General features: G+C 29.8%; 1 protein-coding gene and 1 long non-coding RNA gene across 4 annotated transcripts in view; one reads left to right on the top strand and one right to left on the bottom strand.

Annotated features, from left to right (window-relative positions):
- Positions 1-15,309, bottom strand: part of LOC106689231 (titin homolog) — a 49,849-nt gene that overhangs the window by 5,663 nt on the left and 28,877 nt on the right. The window contains exon 10 of one of the 3 annotated variants that reach the window (XM_014434121.3): positions 11,571-11,786. In XM_014434121.3, coding sequence (XP_014289607.1) covers positions 11,571-11,786 — 216 coding nt within the window. Of the gene's footprint in view, positions 1-6,090; positions 6,404-8,534; positions 8,814-11,570; positions 11,787-15,309 lie in introns of those variants that run through there. The other 2 variants (XM_067046643.1, XM_014434122.3) reach the window with 2 other exon arrangements.
- LOC106689235 (uncharacterized) lies at positions 572-11,487 on the top strand. The gene is made up of 4 exons (XR_001344403.2): positions 572-757; positions 5,043-5,222; positions 7,949-8,127; positions 11,299-11,487. It is a non-coding gene; the product is annotated as an uncharacterized lncRNA (long non-coding RNA).

A 15,309-nucleotide genomic window follows, 5' to 3' on the forward strand; every position in this document is an offset into this window, starting at 1 on the left:
CTTTAGCTTTATGTTTATGTATTTTTACAGACCTTTTATTACAGGTAGGAGTGCAGATAGTCTTTAGGGAGATACCCAACATAATGCACCAACGAACTATGGTTTTTTCATTGTGTTGCAGACTAACCATAGTTCGCCTAGTTAATTTGGGGTCAGTCTCCTAAAGCCCTTCGAAATAAACTACCTTGAAACGCTCGGATGTAGGAAGCAATTGAAGGCGCCAACCTTAACTGAAAAGGATTCGGTAAAGTTTTGTTTATCTCGACATTCGTGTTTACAAGCGTGTTCCAATTAAAGAAGTTATAATAATATTATAGATTATTAACCACTTAATAGAAATTTTGGGCATACCAGTTACTTGGCTTAAAGTGTATAACAAAATCTTGCTAAAAATTGTGTATCTTATTTTTATTGACCTCCGTTGCATATAAAAAAAAATTTTAAAAATCTATAACAAAATAAACATATATTTTATCCGTATCCATTTCTGCTCCAAAGGTTATAAATGACAAGATGTTGACTTTGGCAGTCTATTGCTAATCATGTGACTGCACCTGTAAAATCAATCATATGTTACATGAGTACTATCATTATCTATTTATTCCGCATGTTCGTGTAGTTTCCATTGTTTTGTTTTGTTTTCCTCATGATGGTTGGTATGAGCGATGTATAATAATGAGTTCATGCGTCATTTCCCTTAAACTGCGGACCATTCAATTAATAACTATTCCAAAACACACTACTGGCACATTTAATGGTAAATATATTTATTCATGACTTTTTATCATTTGAATAAATAGAGTGTACGTCCAATTAGTCATGATAAAATATGGCATACTTACGTAGTTTATCAGAAGAGTGACTGATTCTTACTGTTTCCCTACTGATCGCATCAGATTACTTAATAGTGTTTAGAGGCTTACTATGTATTTACGAATATTTCATATTATTCAACATGAGGAAACATTTAAACTAAATTAAATTAACTTTTTCGTTTTTCTTAGTCATTAATATACCTAGATAGTTGGGCGACGTTCACAATTTTATTTTTTGCATAGTGCCCATATATTAAAAAAAAAAAAGAGTTTTTTAGAACAAATAGTTTCTTCAACTAATTATTATAAAACTACATGTACATAGTTCAATTTAAGATTAATAACTATTACAATTAAAACATAACTTAATAAAAAAATGTAGAACACACTGTAATAGACAATTGTAATAGTTACTAACCTTAAATTGATCTATGTAAATATAGTTGTATAATAATTAGTTGAAGAATGTATTTGATTTATAAAACTATTTTTTTTTCATTTTAGGGCAGGACTATGCAAACAATAGAGTTGCTTAACATTGACTTGATACTCAAGACCCACAAATGTATATACATATATTAAGTACACATATATTATTTAGTAAATTCAATTTCCTCTTCAACAACAATATTAAATTTAAAATACAAACGGAAAAAAAAACAAATAAAATGTTTAAAAATCAGTTTTATAAAAACTTCTTGTTTTGATTCGAGATTGCCAATAGAGCCAAGTACACATTGGTATAGGAGGGGAGTCTTGAGAGTGTAGAATAATGATCTAGTACATTGCCAAAATTATTATAACAAAATAAGTAATATTTAGTTTTAGGGGCAGAACATTATATTAATAAAGAATTAAGAAATTTTAGAGTTACAACAATCAAGATCCTTTACCCTCTCTAACAAAAAAAAACACTAAAATGAATACCGAGTTGAGTAAAAGAAGCATTTTTGTTTAAATTAAAGAAATGTCTAATATGTTCATGTTGATATATGACTAACTAACAAAAGTTTTTTTCTAAATTAAAATAAATTGTTTTAGCTCTTATAAGCTTAAAAACATTTTTACCAAGAATCTCACTCTTGTTAGGATTACTAACCACTATAAATATTGGCTGAGAAGTTCAATTTAAATAAAACTGATTCAATTGAGAAATTAATAAAAGATTTAATAAGGCATTAATGAATATAATTATTCATATAAAAGGATAATAATAAAATCTATATATTTTTACTGACTTATGTGAAATAGTGATTAAAATATAACAATACAAATTAATTGATTTGTTATCATTAATAATTGTTAATAAAATTGTTATTATTAATTAGGTTATCATAATATAAGACTTTTATTTTTAAAATGTTATAAAATAAATTTATAAAAGTTTTAAAAATATAAGCTATAGTTTTACTATGTTATAAAGTTATCACTGAAATCATAACATTGTTACTAAAATTCTAGAACTTTTATAAAAGGACCAACTTCTTTTATTGATCAATTACTGATCTTGAATGTTGAACATTGAATTAATTAATCTTTCCCATTTTACTGATGTGATCAGTTGGAAAACAGTGTGAATCATTCCCCTAATAAGCAACATACAATGACATTTAAGCTTGCTGAGATGTACTTTTTGTTATAATTGAGATTATCCCAAAATTTTATTTTTCATTTTTTAAAAACCCTATTTTTCAATTTATACAGCAACAATTTAAGGTGAAAATAACTAATTTCTGGGTTTGTAAAAACAATCATTACATGCCCTATACCAATCTTTGATGTAAATTGTGGTGCATCACTAATACAAAACTGGAAAATTATTATACAATTGTAATAATTGTGTCCTTTTAAACTTAAGGAAACATTATTAAAATGCAGGAATAAACAAACTAAATTTGAATTTAAATCTGCAGTTTTTGTTTCACATCACATAATTATCTTCTTTTTTTTATGCTCTATCCAGCCTGCTGCCAAGTGTGAGAGGTTATTCTCATGTCATCTTTTTAAATTGTTGTGATCACTTATAAAAGGCTTTATAATTATCAAGAGAGTCTTTTACTTTCAAGACTCAAATTTGCAGTCAGCAAAAATGTTTCTTCATGCTATTTTCTCTTTAGTCTGGGACTTACTAACCTTTTGAATTTTATTTTATCTCTAGTTCAACCTACTTGAATAATATATTTAAGTTGATTCGCTTCTTTTATTTTATTCATTGGTTACACTCTTAAATTGTTTCCAATATTTTCCATTCTAATCCCATTGGGTTTTCCTCTGATTTATTCTCTATGAAACCTTCCTGTTAATTTTGGATAGTCCAAACCAGAAGTGTGCAGAAGAAAGCATACAAGCTGTGCCATAAATATCTTTTTTTTGGGGGGGGGGGGGAGAGGAGGATATGAATTTTTACAAGAGTGTGAATTTCTGGGGTACCATAATTTTTTTTGGAAAAGGGGGATTTTCAATCCCAGAACAAAAAAAAAAGGGATAATGAACCTATACCTGTTCTACATATGGATTCATTTTTTATTGTAAAAGTGAAAAAAGTAATAAAATACTTTGAGAGGAAGGGTATGTAGGCCCATCTTACTAGGGGAAGGGATGGGCACTTTTGCACTGAACTAACAAACTAAGGATTCTTATCCTTTGAGAAAGACAGAAAACAATACATTTATCATTTCGAAATGAGATGTAGATAGTTGACCGTAGATTAATGCTTGAAGAAGTTTGTCGGGGGGTGCGGTCAGAAAAGAACAAGATAAATAAACAAAACCATATTTATTTATTTTATGCCGACGTTTCGACCTGAGTTTCAGGTCTTCATCAGGGCTATAGAACAGAAGAGATAACAACAACATTTAGAGTAACATACAATTGAAAAGGAATAGTATACAAACAAATTTAGAATTATATAAAATATTGAATTAAATCATAAATGATAAAAAATGATAACTGATAATTGAATAGTACAAAATTTTTAATTGATTGATATTTGTAGAATTGTATGGTAGTAAATTGAAAACAGTGACTAATATAATATCATGTAGGTAAGAAGATATGTATAATATAAGATATGCAAGTAGTGTCTAAAAAATTGAAAAATTAAATAAATAAATGGAATCTACAAATTGAACATTATGACAAACAATGAAAATAGTGAGTGGCTTATATCTGAATTGAAGAGAATGAAATCAAGAAAATGAAGCTACTCACTATTTTCATTGTTTGTCATAATGTTCAATTTGTAGATTCCATTTATTTATTTAATTTTTCAATTTTTTAGACACTACTTGCATATCTTATATTATACACATCTTCTTACCTACATGATATTATATTTCATCTGTCACTGTTTTCAATCTACTACCATCTAATTCCACGATTATCAATCAATTAAAAATTTTGTACTATTCAATTATCAGTTATCATTTTTTATCATTTATGATTTAATTCAATATTTTATATAATTCTAAATTTGTTTGTATACTATTCCTTTTCAATTGTATGTTACTCTAAATGTTGTTGTTATCTCTTCTGTTCTATAGCCCTGATGAAGACCTGAAACTCAGGTCGAAACGTCGGCATAAAATAAATAAATATGGTTTTGTTTATTTATGTTGTTCTTTTCTGACCGCACCCCCCGACAAACATCTTCAAGCATTTATCATTTCCTATTCTTATTGAAGGGTGGAGAGAAATACCTACTGTTTTAAATAAATAAGCAATCACAACTATCAATAATCATTTCCTTCTCTAAAAAGAGGTAACTTTCACACTTATTTTTTCTAGAAAATTTATATTAACCATAAATAAAATTAATTATACCTTGAAACAGATATCTCTCCTATCCTATCCCTATCAAAGCAACAAATTCTTTTGCTATGCCTCCTAAATTAAATGTTGATTTTTTGAAACAGAATTTTTTGTTTTAAGTTTTTTTTTTTTTGTGATGAGTAATCATAACTGAAGTGGTGGTATGGTTACTGCAGTAGAACAGATCAAAAATCAACTATTTATCATTTAATTAGATGACCGATAGTCCAAATATATTTTCATTTTGGAATATCAATTTTATGGAAATTTGAAAATTGTGTTGGTGTTGCTTTACAGAAGTTATAAAACTATAAAAGTGTTTGCAATATTAAGTAGGATATGATAATATATTTTATTATAATTCCCAATGATGAGTAAGCAGTTTGTTAACTTTTCTGAATTTATATCATATTCTAGAAAGAATGTAGACTGAAAAAATATCAGAAATTCATAAAAACAACTGGAGAGGTACTTTTTTAATATGTTAATAAACTCAGACTTTATCTACATAATTATTGGGAGGAGGCCCCTCACCTCAGGACTTAAAATAGCTCCTTTTTAGAATGGATAGCACATATATAACATTAAACATAACAGGTAACCTTAAAATACCAAAGGTAGTAAAAGGTAAGACCCAACACAAATTACTTTTTCTTTTTCACAGTAATGCACTTATTAATTCACTTTTTTTATTTCTGTTTTAGAGGGATCGGAAAAAAAAAATAAAATAAAATAATTATTGGACTAAGTAACAAATTTTTATTTAATTTTACATACAAGAAGGGCTAATGTCCATTTTATTCCCTTAAAGGAAAAAGTTGTTATAGTGCACATTGGCCATTTTTATACTATGTTCTAGATGTGACATTAGCCCTTTGAAAAAGCCTAAAACTTGAAATCAAGTAAGATTAGAAAATTGCCCTTAATTTCATTTATTACTCCCACATTTTCAAATTAACAAATGGCATAAACTCAAAATAGATATATTTGAACATGGGCCCTTCTTTTATGAAGGTAAAAATATACGCAATAGCTTAATACAAATTGTATTAACTCAATAAAATGATTAAGAATTAAGGTTTTAATTATTGATCTTCAAATAATAAAATAAATTAATTTTTTTATTTACTTCATTTAATTCGGAAAAGATGAGCAACATTTAACATATGGCACAAGACATTTTAGTCAAAAGTATTGAATATTGACTTCAAATAAATAACAAACTCGATTATGATTCTCCTTCCACATATTTCCAGATTTGCTAGAATATTTCATCCCATTTAGTCTCTATTATAATACTTTCTATTCTTTAGCCTTAGATCAGTTTCCAAAAAGTTTACCACAGCATGTTTGGGGAACAGTAGTTTTTGAAAGAAGCAAACTTATACTAGTTCACTGAGCACTGGTCAGGTCTGTGAAAATTATTGATAAAGAAATGAAATCTTAGGAAACTTCAGTGTATTACCTTTGCTAAAGTCAAACCATCTTTTGGCTTAAAGATTGACTATTTAGTTGTATTTTTCTTCATGAAGGTGGGAATTGACAAGAAGACAAGAGTTGGAACCTAATATATTCATCAGAATAGACTCGTAGTAAACATTCATCAATCCTAATAATCCTTTGTTCCAGAAGAGTCATAAATGAGTTCTTTTCAGTTCTGCATTTCCAAATATCTAGGTTCCCAACAATCATCAAAGAATTATTCATAATCCTCTATTCTCATTAAATTATTCATCAAAAGTTCTTCAATATCCTTTGTAAGTAAATGAACAGAAGGGTCATATGGTATACTGGGCTTGCTGAGATTTGCCAAGTAACTCCTGCATCAGCAGACATTTACATCTTTCTAATCAACAAAGTGTAACATAATATAGGTTGACAGTTAAGTATTTTTTTATTTAATCTATTTAACAAATCATAGTAACTGACTTCATTTAATGTTTTGGACCAATTTATTTCTTTTAGACCATTGAAAAACATTATAGAGCTACCCTTGGCCAAATTATACATTACTCCTTGTTCATTGCACACAGTATATACATCCACAGTTGTGTTGCTAGTTTGTTTAAATTACTTTAAATATTTCTTCTACACTTCTACACTAAATATCTTGTTTGAGCATGCTGTAATAAGAGTAAATCTACAACACAAGATCTAGTAATTGGCATCCATTCTGCATTTGTGATTACACTCAATGCACATCACAGAAAACAATTTTTGAACCAATTCGTTTTTAACCCAGCAACTTTTTGTGTTTATTTTTCTTGGAAGACATTTGATCGTATAAAATTGATACTTGTGCCAGTGTGATTTTTCACTTGTTCAAGATTGAACAACAATGGCATAGTCTGGGGCCAAACTAAAAAGAAGAGATATCAATTATGCTTAAAAGAAAATTAAAAAAAAAAACAACCAAGCGATTGCATTCTTTCTACCAGCATTACATGAAGTCAATATAAAAAGAAGATATGCATTGAAACAATAGGAGCTAAACATTTGAAAGATGATGTAAAAGCCTAATAGATTAAGATTTTATTATTTATTAATTTTTCTATTAATTGTAGAGTAGAAATTGCATAGTTCTTTATAGTATTTCATTAAAATGTTGTATAGACAAGTAAGAGTTCATTGTTCCATAAAACAAATTGGTTTACAGGAGTAATCTTTGATAATGACCTAATGTAATTGTAGTAGTAATTTTGATTTTGTAAACTTTTACAATTGTTATTTTTTATTTGAATAATTTATTAGTACTTATTTTTTTGGGCTTACTAATTGCTCAAATCATTTTTAAAGATATTTTCAGGAGTAGAATTTTTAAAAAGTTTCCCTGAAAATAATTTGTTTATCTTCTTCTAGTTAAGTAAAGAAACCTCTTTTTTGTTTAAATGAAAGTTTGTCCTTAATCCCTCTTACAAATGAAATTGATATTAATCACTAAAGTACAAAAAAACTGGGAGTTTCTAACAGCTATATCATTTTGATATTTATGCCCTGAAGTGTGACATTTGGAAGTATCCCTGTTTCAAGGTTAAATTAATGTAAATTTTTTTAAATTACTCTCATGTAGTCATATTTATATAATACAGTTTAAATTAATGCTAAAAATTATATATAAAAATGAAAAGATAATGCGTACAGAATAATTTTGGGGGTAGAATTCTAAGATGGAACTTTGAAAGCCACAAAAATTAAAAACAAATAAAAAACAGCAGCAGTAATGGTTTAGTAATGTTTGATAATTTGATTAGAGAATATAGAGAACTGATTGATATGCTAAGAGAGCAGAGGATTTGGATATATAATAATCCCTTTATTTTCAGATTTTGATTGAAAGAAGAAAGTTTTTATCTTATTTCAAAGTTGTTTGTTGATGGTGCTAAAAAAAGAACCAGAGTCCTGCAAAATAATTTTTTGAGAGTAGTGTTCGTAAATCGTTTGAAAGTATTGTAGACTGGTGAAATAGAAATAACAACCCAACAAAAAAATGCTGATGGCATAGGTCTGCAGGTTCACAACCACAAACCTTTTTAGGCTATTTATTTATAATTAGTTCCTACTAACAAAAAAAAAAAAAATAAACTATCCTATCATGTTTTCTTACTAAATGACTGTCTTGAATGCAGCTGTTTTGTTATATAAACATATTCATTTTTAAATTGCAGTGACGCTATTTATGAGCCAGTGGAAGAACTTACACATCCATCTCTCCCAGAGAGTACTATACATGTTTGCTAAAATATTGTATAATGTTGATTTATTAATTTAATTATAAATATTTTAATGTTCTCAGTTCTAAACCATGTAAATATAATTGTAATTTTAAATATGTTATTTCAATAAATAAACAGAAACAAAATAATACACTGATACACTGTAAAGTAATTTCTAACAGGCTGGACCTCTCACCAGCTTTTGCATTCTTAGCAGATTGACCATCCTCTCTTCAGAATTTCTTGGGAACTAGCTTGTAGTAAGATTAAATCAATGTATTCTTCCATTATATAAATATATCATCTGATGTGTCTTATTTTTATTTAAAATTATTCCCTCTGGTCATCTTTTTTACCCTGTACCTTTTCTTCCTTTCAAAAGGACCTACAGCTACATCCTGTAAGACTAACCATCCCCTTCTCAATTGTAGTCTAGTTCCTCTTGGAGAGAAGTTTCCCAACATCTGAGGAGGGCTTATGGTTAGTTCTCAAAACGTTTTTCTGTCAATTCATCTCCTAACCTAGCCTACATGAACAAACATTATTGCCTTCTAGTGTAGAGTATCTCAGAACTTATTGGAAGTATGAACTAATTAACTATACACAGCAACCTCGACAATATCCATTTTAATAGTAATTTGTTCTTGTTTTATCAATTTTTTTTTTCTTTTGCAAGTTAAAACCTGAAATGTGTGAAATGAATATATTTTTCAGATGGATATACATATTATATGTTTATTAGTAAAAGTATGATAAACTTATAAATCTGTTGACAATTATAGTAGCAGAGAAACCAGGATACTTAATATTTTTGATTTTATAGGCTGGATTATGAATGAAGTATATATTTGTTTTTGTGGGTGATTTTGTCAATACTGAGTTGGCTTGGACTATGTGCATTGATATAATCCCTTCAGGACCAATGGTGGTGGAAATAATCACCCATTTGTATTACAGCAGACCCAACTCCTCTAGTTAATCAATCTTACATTTTTATCATTAATAAATTTCTTTTATCTATTCTGGTCTAGGCTAATGGGTCTTTCTCTTATAGAATCTGCAATTCCGCAAAGCTATATTATATTGAATAATTGATTTCTTTAGGTTCGAAGAGGCTTCCTTAATTTTCCAAGAATTATTTGTTTTACATATTGTAAATATACAATAACGGAACTAGATGAACTAAAAGAAAGATATTTTTGTGCTTAATTCAAAATAAAACTTGCTCTTTTTTCCATTTTGGCCTTCCATTGTTTTTGTCTTAACAAGAGAACCAAACTAGTGTATTAAATTTTTGCTGTAAATCTAAAACACTATAAATCTAAAGAAGTATTGAAGTTTTAATGTAACATCTGTTGCCTGGTTTAACTGATATGGCTTTGGAATCAGAAGGATTGTTTAGGGGGCTACAATTTTGTTTGTTATGCTTGTTTAAATCAGAGAAGTTGGAGTAGAATAAATAAAATAAAGGACAATTAATTAATTAAAAAATAAATATTAAGTTAATTTTATAACTAATTTAAATAATGGGACTTGCAATAAAACTTGAAAACAGTGACTTAAAGTCAAATGACAAAATTGATTAAAAATAGGATGAAGTTACCTACATAGGCCAATTTCTAAGTTTAGTCTAGTACAGGCAAACTGATATATTTAATCTAGTTTTTAAAGAATAAGCAACAAATTGTGCTCTGTTTTCTGGGATTACCTGGAGGGCTGAGACATTGGTGTATCTTCTTTTTTTTTCTACCCCCTATATGGCCATTTATGACATCCAGGTGAAGGTTATTCTATAGGCAACTAACATATTCTAACCAGAGATGGATGGTCGAGTCTTGGTTCTATGGAACCAAATATGGGATAAAAAGAATGATTACTAATAAATAAGAATCAATCTACCCAGGCTAGAATTTTTGATAGGTTACAACTTGAAAGCAAACTGAAATTTGCTTGGTTATTAAAGAGAAATATAAATTAGTATGATAGATAGTTGCAAGTATTGATTAAATAACTAGGATCCAGTGGGTCAGAAGAATCAGCTATTGATATAAACACTGATTAGAAAAGAGGAAACCGCAGGGAATAAAAGCCTTCCAATGGCAAGCTAGCTTACAGAGATAGAGGAATAGAATAGAGCAAGTGAAAAACCAATATATCTCAGTGTTATGATAAAATGTGTTCTTTGTTAAAGATTTTAAGGTCTGAACAACTTCGGCGGTATTCATCCAGTGGGTGATAGCGAGCAGATTCAAGGTGTTGCTTCAGTTGTTTCTAGAGTGTACAACAGTGTCATTTGTGTTCACGGCAGAGCTTTATGCTGTTTGTCTCTAATTACTGTTTACATACCTGACAAATATCTTCGATTAAACTGCTTATCAGGAGAGTGATTCAACCTGTCTCCCTACAGACCATACCAGTAGATGGAGGCAAAAAATTACCTATTTTGCTGTCAAGGAGGGAAAAGATCCCTTACTTCAATGTTTTATTCCATGTCTGCTGTATATTTACCAAGATTTTAAATAATTCTGGAAAAAAATTTTTATAAAGAAAGACAACGAGTGTATGTTTCTGTTAATAGATGCCACGGCCAACTGCCTCAAACAAAGGTTTCTCCCTAGAGGAGCAGTGTCCCCATCTACTGTTTTATTTACAATACTTACAAACTAAATAATAATACCAATTTTGTAAAAACAGAGTGAATCACTCTCCTGATAAGTGAACTAAGTCTGCCCTATTTTTTATCCTTTCTCTTAGCTATAATTATTAAATAAATTTTTAGGAATCAAATACCTATAACATTTTACTGACTGACCCATAAATTGTACTCCTTCATACAAGGAACAGCCGATTAAAAAACATGATACTATTTATAAGCTGAATAAAAATATTAAAGTAAAACAGTAGATTATAATTTTTAAAAAAATGAGAAACCAATTAAAAACTTCTCTCATATGTTTTAGGCAATTATTTTCAGAAGCGCCAAAACAGAACTAAACTCAGACAAAAAGCTATGATGACCTGAAACCATGAATAATTTCAACTGAAAGAGTTTCTACTGTGGAATATTGATATTGTGTTAAAACTCATTGACGTATTTCAATATAATAGAACTCATAGACTTATTTCAATCTCTTACTTTGAAAAATAAATGGTGCAAATTAGATGATTTATCTTATGTGTTAATTACAATTTATAAAATTATTTCAATAGTTGAATTATAATACACTCTTACCTTGATAATTTAAATACATGTCAGAATAAATAGAATTTGAAGGATTGTTTGCTGCTTTATTATCAACAATTCTCTTTTTATGATGGATTGTTTTCAACATTAAAATTAACTTTTTTATTTCATTGGATATTATTTTATTCAAATTGCTTTTTTTTATTTTTGCGAACTTTTCCCATTTTTTTTCTTCAGGATCTGTAGTTACTGATGAGAGGAGCCCTGTTAGAATTGGTAGATATATTACTAAGTAAGGTAAAGATACTTGTATGTTCATAGTAACTTTTCTATTCTATAATTGAAATATAAACTAGCAGCCAATTACCCCTAAAATTAAGCTTTCTTAACTGTGCTAATTAGTATTGTTTAGATGTAACAACAACTTTTCCCTCTTGACTCAAGCATTTTTGCCAAATCAAATTATCTACATTGAGTATACAATGAATTTAAAAGAGCAATATAATTTGTCCATCAAGCAGTTAGGATCGAACCTTAACACATTTTGTGAATTAGTAAGTTCATGAAACTTGTGAGGATCTGTTCTTGTCACAACTTAAGAGCAATAACCTTATTTGGTCTAAAATGTAACTCAAGCATAATATATGATTTGAAACTTCATCTTCTGAAATTAAAATTAAAATAAAAAACTTTTTTAAGAGAAATTCAGATACCTAAAATTAAAGAGACACTGATTAAATCTAAGGTGACATGTGAAAATCATCTGACCTCTTTTTTACCTTTTTCATTTAAAAAAATTACCTTGGCTCAACTACTACAAGGGACCTTGTTAAAAGAGCTTTGAGTAAAACTATTTCCTATTTTGAAAGGAATATGGTCCAGGTGCGGTCAAAAAAACTCAAATAGCAGAATTATACTATTTTATAATAAGTATAATTCTACTATTTGAGTTTTTTTGACTGCACCCTGACCATATTCCTTTCATCTTTACACACGGTCAATCAATAATCTTCCAGTATTTCCTATTTTGTTTGGTTGTCGAAAACAAATCTGCTTATGCCTCTCTTTGATTCTCTCTTGAACATGCATAGCTTGACTGGCTCTATCAAGCTTATGCTCAGCCTCCTATTCAACTATTTATTTTACTAAGAGAGCTTGTAAATTCTAAAGCTGCGTCCCCATTGGATATGAAAAACTGCGCGAAACCAAACCAAAACATCGTTGGGAACTGCCCAGAGCTGTGCAAAACTATGCTAGTAGGAGGTAGGTGTTTGTGTGGTCAGGTCGGCTCTTGTTCAAGGTATTCTGTGGTTCGTGGGCAAATTTTACAAAGAAAATTGGTAAAAGACATCACTGATTGAGTGGTCAGGCAATATCAGAAAAAGAGAAGAGAAGCAATGAGAATATATGATGATGCAAAGACAAAATTTAATGTAGCCACTATAACTGTCAACCAGGACCTTCAACATTGGCAGATACACCACAGCCATCAATGAACAGAATGCAGGACATCCAGAAATTGGCAGTTCAATGAAAGAAAACAAGTAGTGATGATAAGAAACAGTTTGCCTGTACTTTGGGGAAACTGCAGTTACTGTAAGAACCTTATAATACCTTTATACTAACCTTTTAAAGATGGTGCACTGTCCGACGAACAGTGGATTACTGCTGTTGAAGACATTCCTAACTAGGGCAACTTGAAGAAAAGTACACAGCTAAAAAAACATCAAATCCAAGATAATGGAGCCTGGGGATTTGTTTAACAGATTTCAATTTCATGCAACATCTAGCATTACTGGACCATCAATTTAGACTTCTCAAAGGTTTAAATGACAGAAAAAGAAGTTCTCATACATTGTGACTTCTCTGAAAACTATGCAATGAAATAAGGACACGCAAATATAAAATAGAAATAGGAAATACAATCAGTACACTTTGGGGGAAGTCGAAAACTTTCTCGCAAAGTTGTAATTTACAACAGGAAAAGTGAGTTTGAGCATAATGTCAGTCATTTTGTAGCCTTTCTTCCAGTACAGACCATAGGCCAGCTGCCTTATGCGGATTACAATAAAATCTTTGGACCCATTGAAAGCTAACGCCTTATATGTACATCTCTCGATGGCATTTAAGAGCCAAGAAAATTGACTAAGTACAAACAGGCCAAGCGAGTGTGTGAATATCCTCTTCAGAAATTTCTCCTCAATAGGAGGCTGTGCGTAATAATATAGATTATGGATCATTACATTCTATTTCTACTTTTATAAACGTATATTGGACTTTAATTTCAATCTTCTTTCGATCTCTTCTCCCCCTCCTTTCTTTCTGGAGGACCTACAGCTAGTTTCTGTTGGACTTACCATACCTTTCACGACCAAAAGCGAGTACCTTATGGGGTGGAATTTGCTTCCTGCAAGGAACTACAGCTAGTTTCTGTAGGGATTGCCATCCCTTTTATGACCGTAAGCTAATTCCCGACGAAGTGCAGTTTCCATCCTGTGAGGATTTACGGTGAGTACTCGTAATACTCGTCCTGTCAATTCATCTCTTAGCTACCTAACCTAATTGAACATGCAGTGGTTCAGGCCTTCTGATGTAGTCAACAGGGAAAATATCTTATAAATAAACAAGCTAGTGTTTTAACTGTATAACATCTGGCAACAAGTTCACAATTGGACTCTTGAAATTGAACTTCAGAATTTCTCCAGCCAACTAATCCCAAAGAGAACCAGAAGAGCTTTATTAAATCTAGGATGTTGAAATTGAAATCATCGAAATAGACAATCAACCTCATTATCCTACCAGCTTATCAATTGAAGGTGTGAAGTTATTTGTGGATCAAAAGCGCAATATTTCATGAAAGGAAAAGCTTCAGCATTTTTCCAATGTGCTCTTGCACAATCTGGCTCTTATGTAGTTGTTAAAGTTGATGGATCTGTAGGAAAAACAAAAGGGAGGAAGGACCAAAAATAATTCCATTATACTATTTATTACCAGTTACATGTTCCAATTTTTATGTGATTTTATGGCTTTTGAGACTCTAATAGTTAATTATCCATAAGTTCCTTCATGATTATTCCTACTCAATTTTGTCTTAAGTCGATTATATCTCATATCGAGTCTAAAGAATCAAAATGTACCTTGAAAATTGGCTAAGGTAACAATTGAAACTGCTAAAATGGTTGTTGATCTTCTAACATATGGAGGATTAAGAGATGTAATGGTTGCTTCAATGTGATTCTGTTTGTGATGTCATAAAAAATTTAATTATTTTACACGATTCAGTTAGTCCCTCACTATAGTTATTTCAAAGATCATATTGTATCTCTTAACTTAAGCCATGAACTTCTATAAACTGATTTTTTTTTTATGAATGATTAGTAGTATAATTAGATGGGATTAACGAAAAAAAATTGTTGAAAAAGCTAAATTTTAATTGGTAGATGCTGATAGGTGAATTTCCAAAATAATGGGAGAATCAACCATTTATCTTTAAAGTTTTAAAATAAGCATCCAGTAAGCTGAGCAATATTGTTAACAAACAAATAAGTCACTAAAGCTGTTGTTAATAAAATGCTCTTTTTTCTCCTAAAAAGTTGAATTCTGTCTCAATTGTCACTACATTGAAATGGAGACTAAAAATAAGGGAAAGAGGCAAGGCTGTCTTTAGTCATGGTCACTCAAATGAGGTCCCTGGGCACTTAAAAGTATGGGACCCCTTCAAATTAGAGAATTTGTTTTTTGAAGAACTTTGGGATATTTACAAAAATATACAACATATTAGTTAAAG

The sequence above is a fragment of the Halyomorpha halys genome, unplaced genomic scaffold (genome assembly GCF_000696795.3).
Source record: "Halyomorpha halys isolate HHAL.00 unplaced genomic scaffold, Hhal_1.1 Scaffold1310.1, whole genome shotgun sequence".
Classification (NCBI taxonomy): domain Eukaryota; kingdom Metazoa; phylum Arthropoda; class Insecta; order Hemiptera; family Pentatomidae; genus Halyomorpha; species Halyomorpha halys.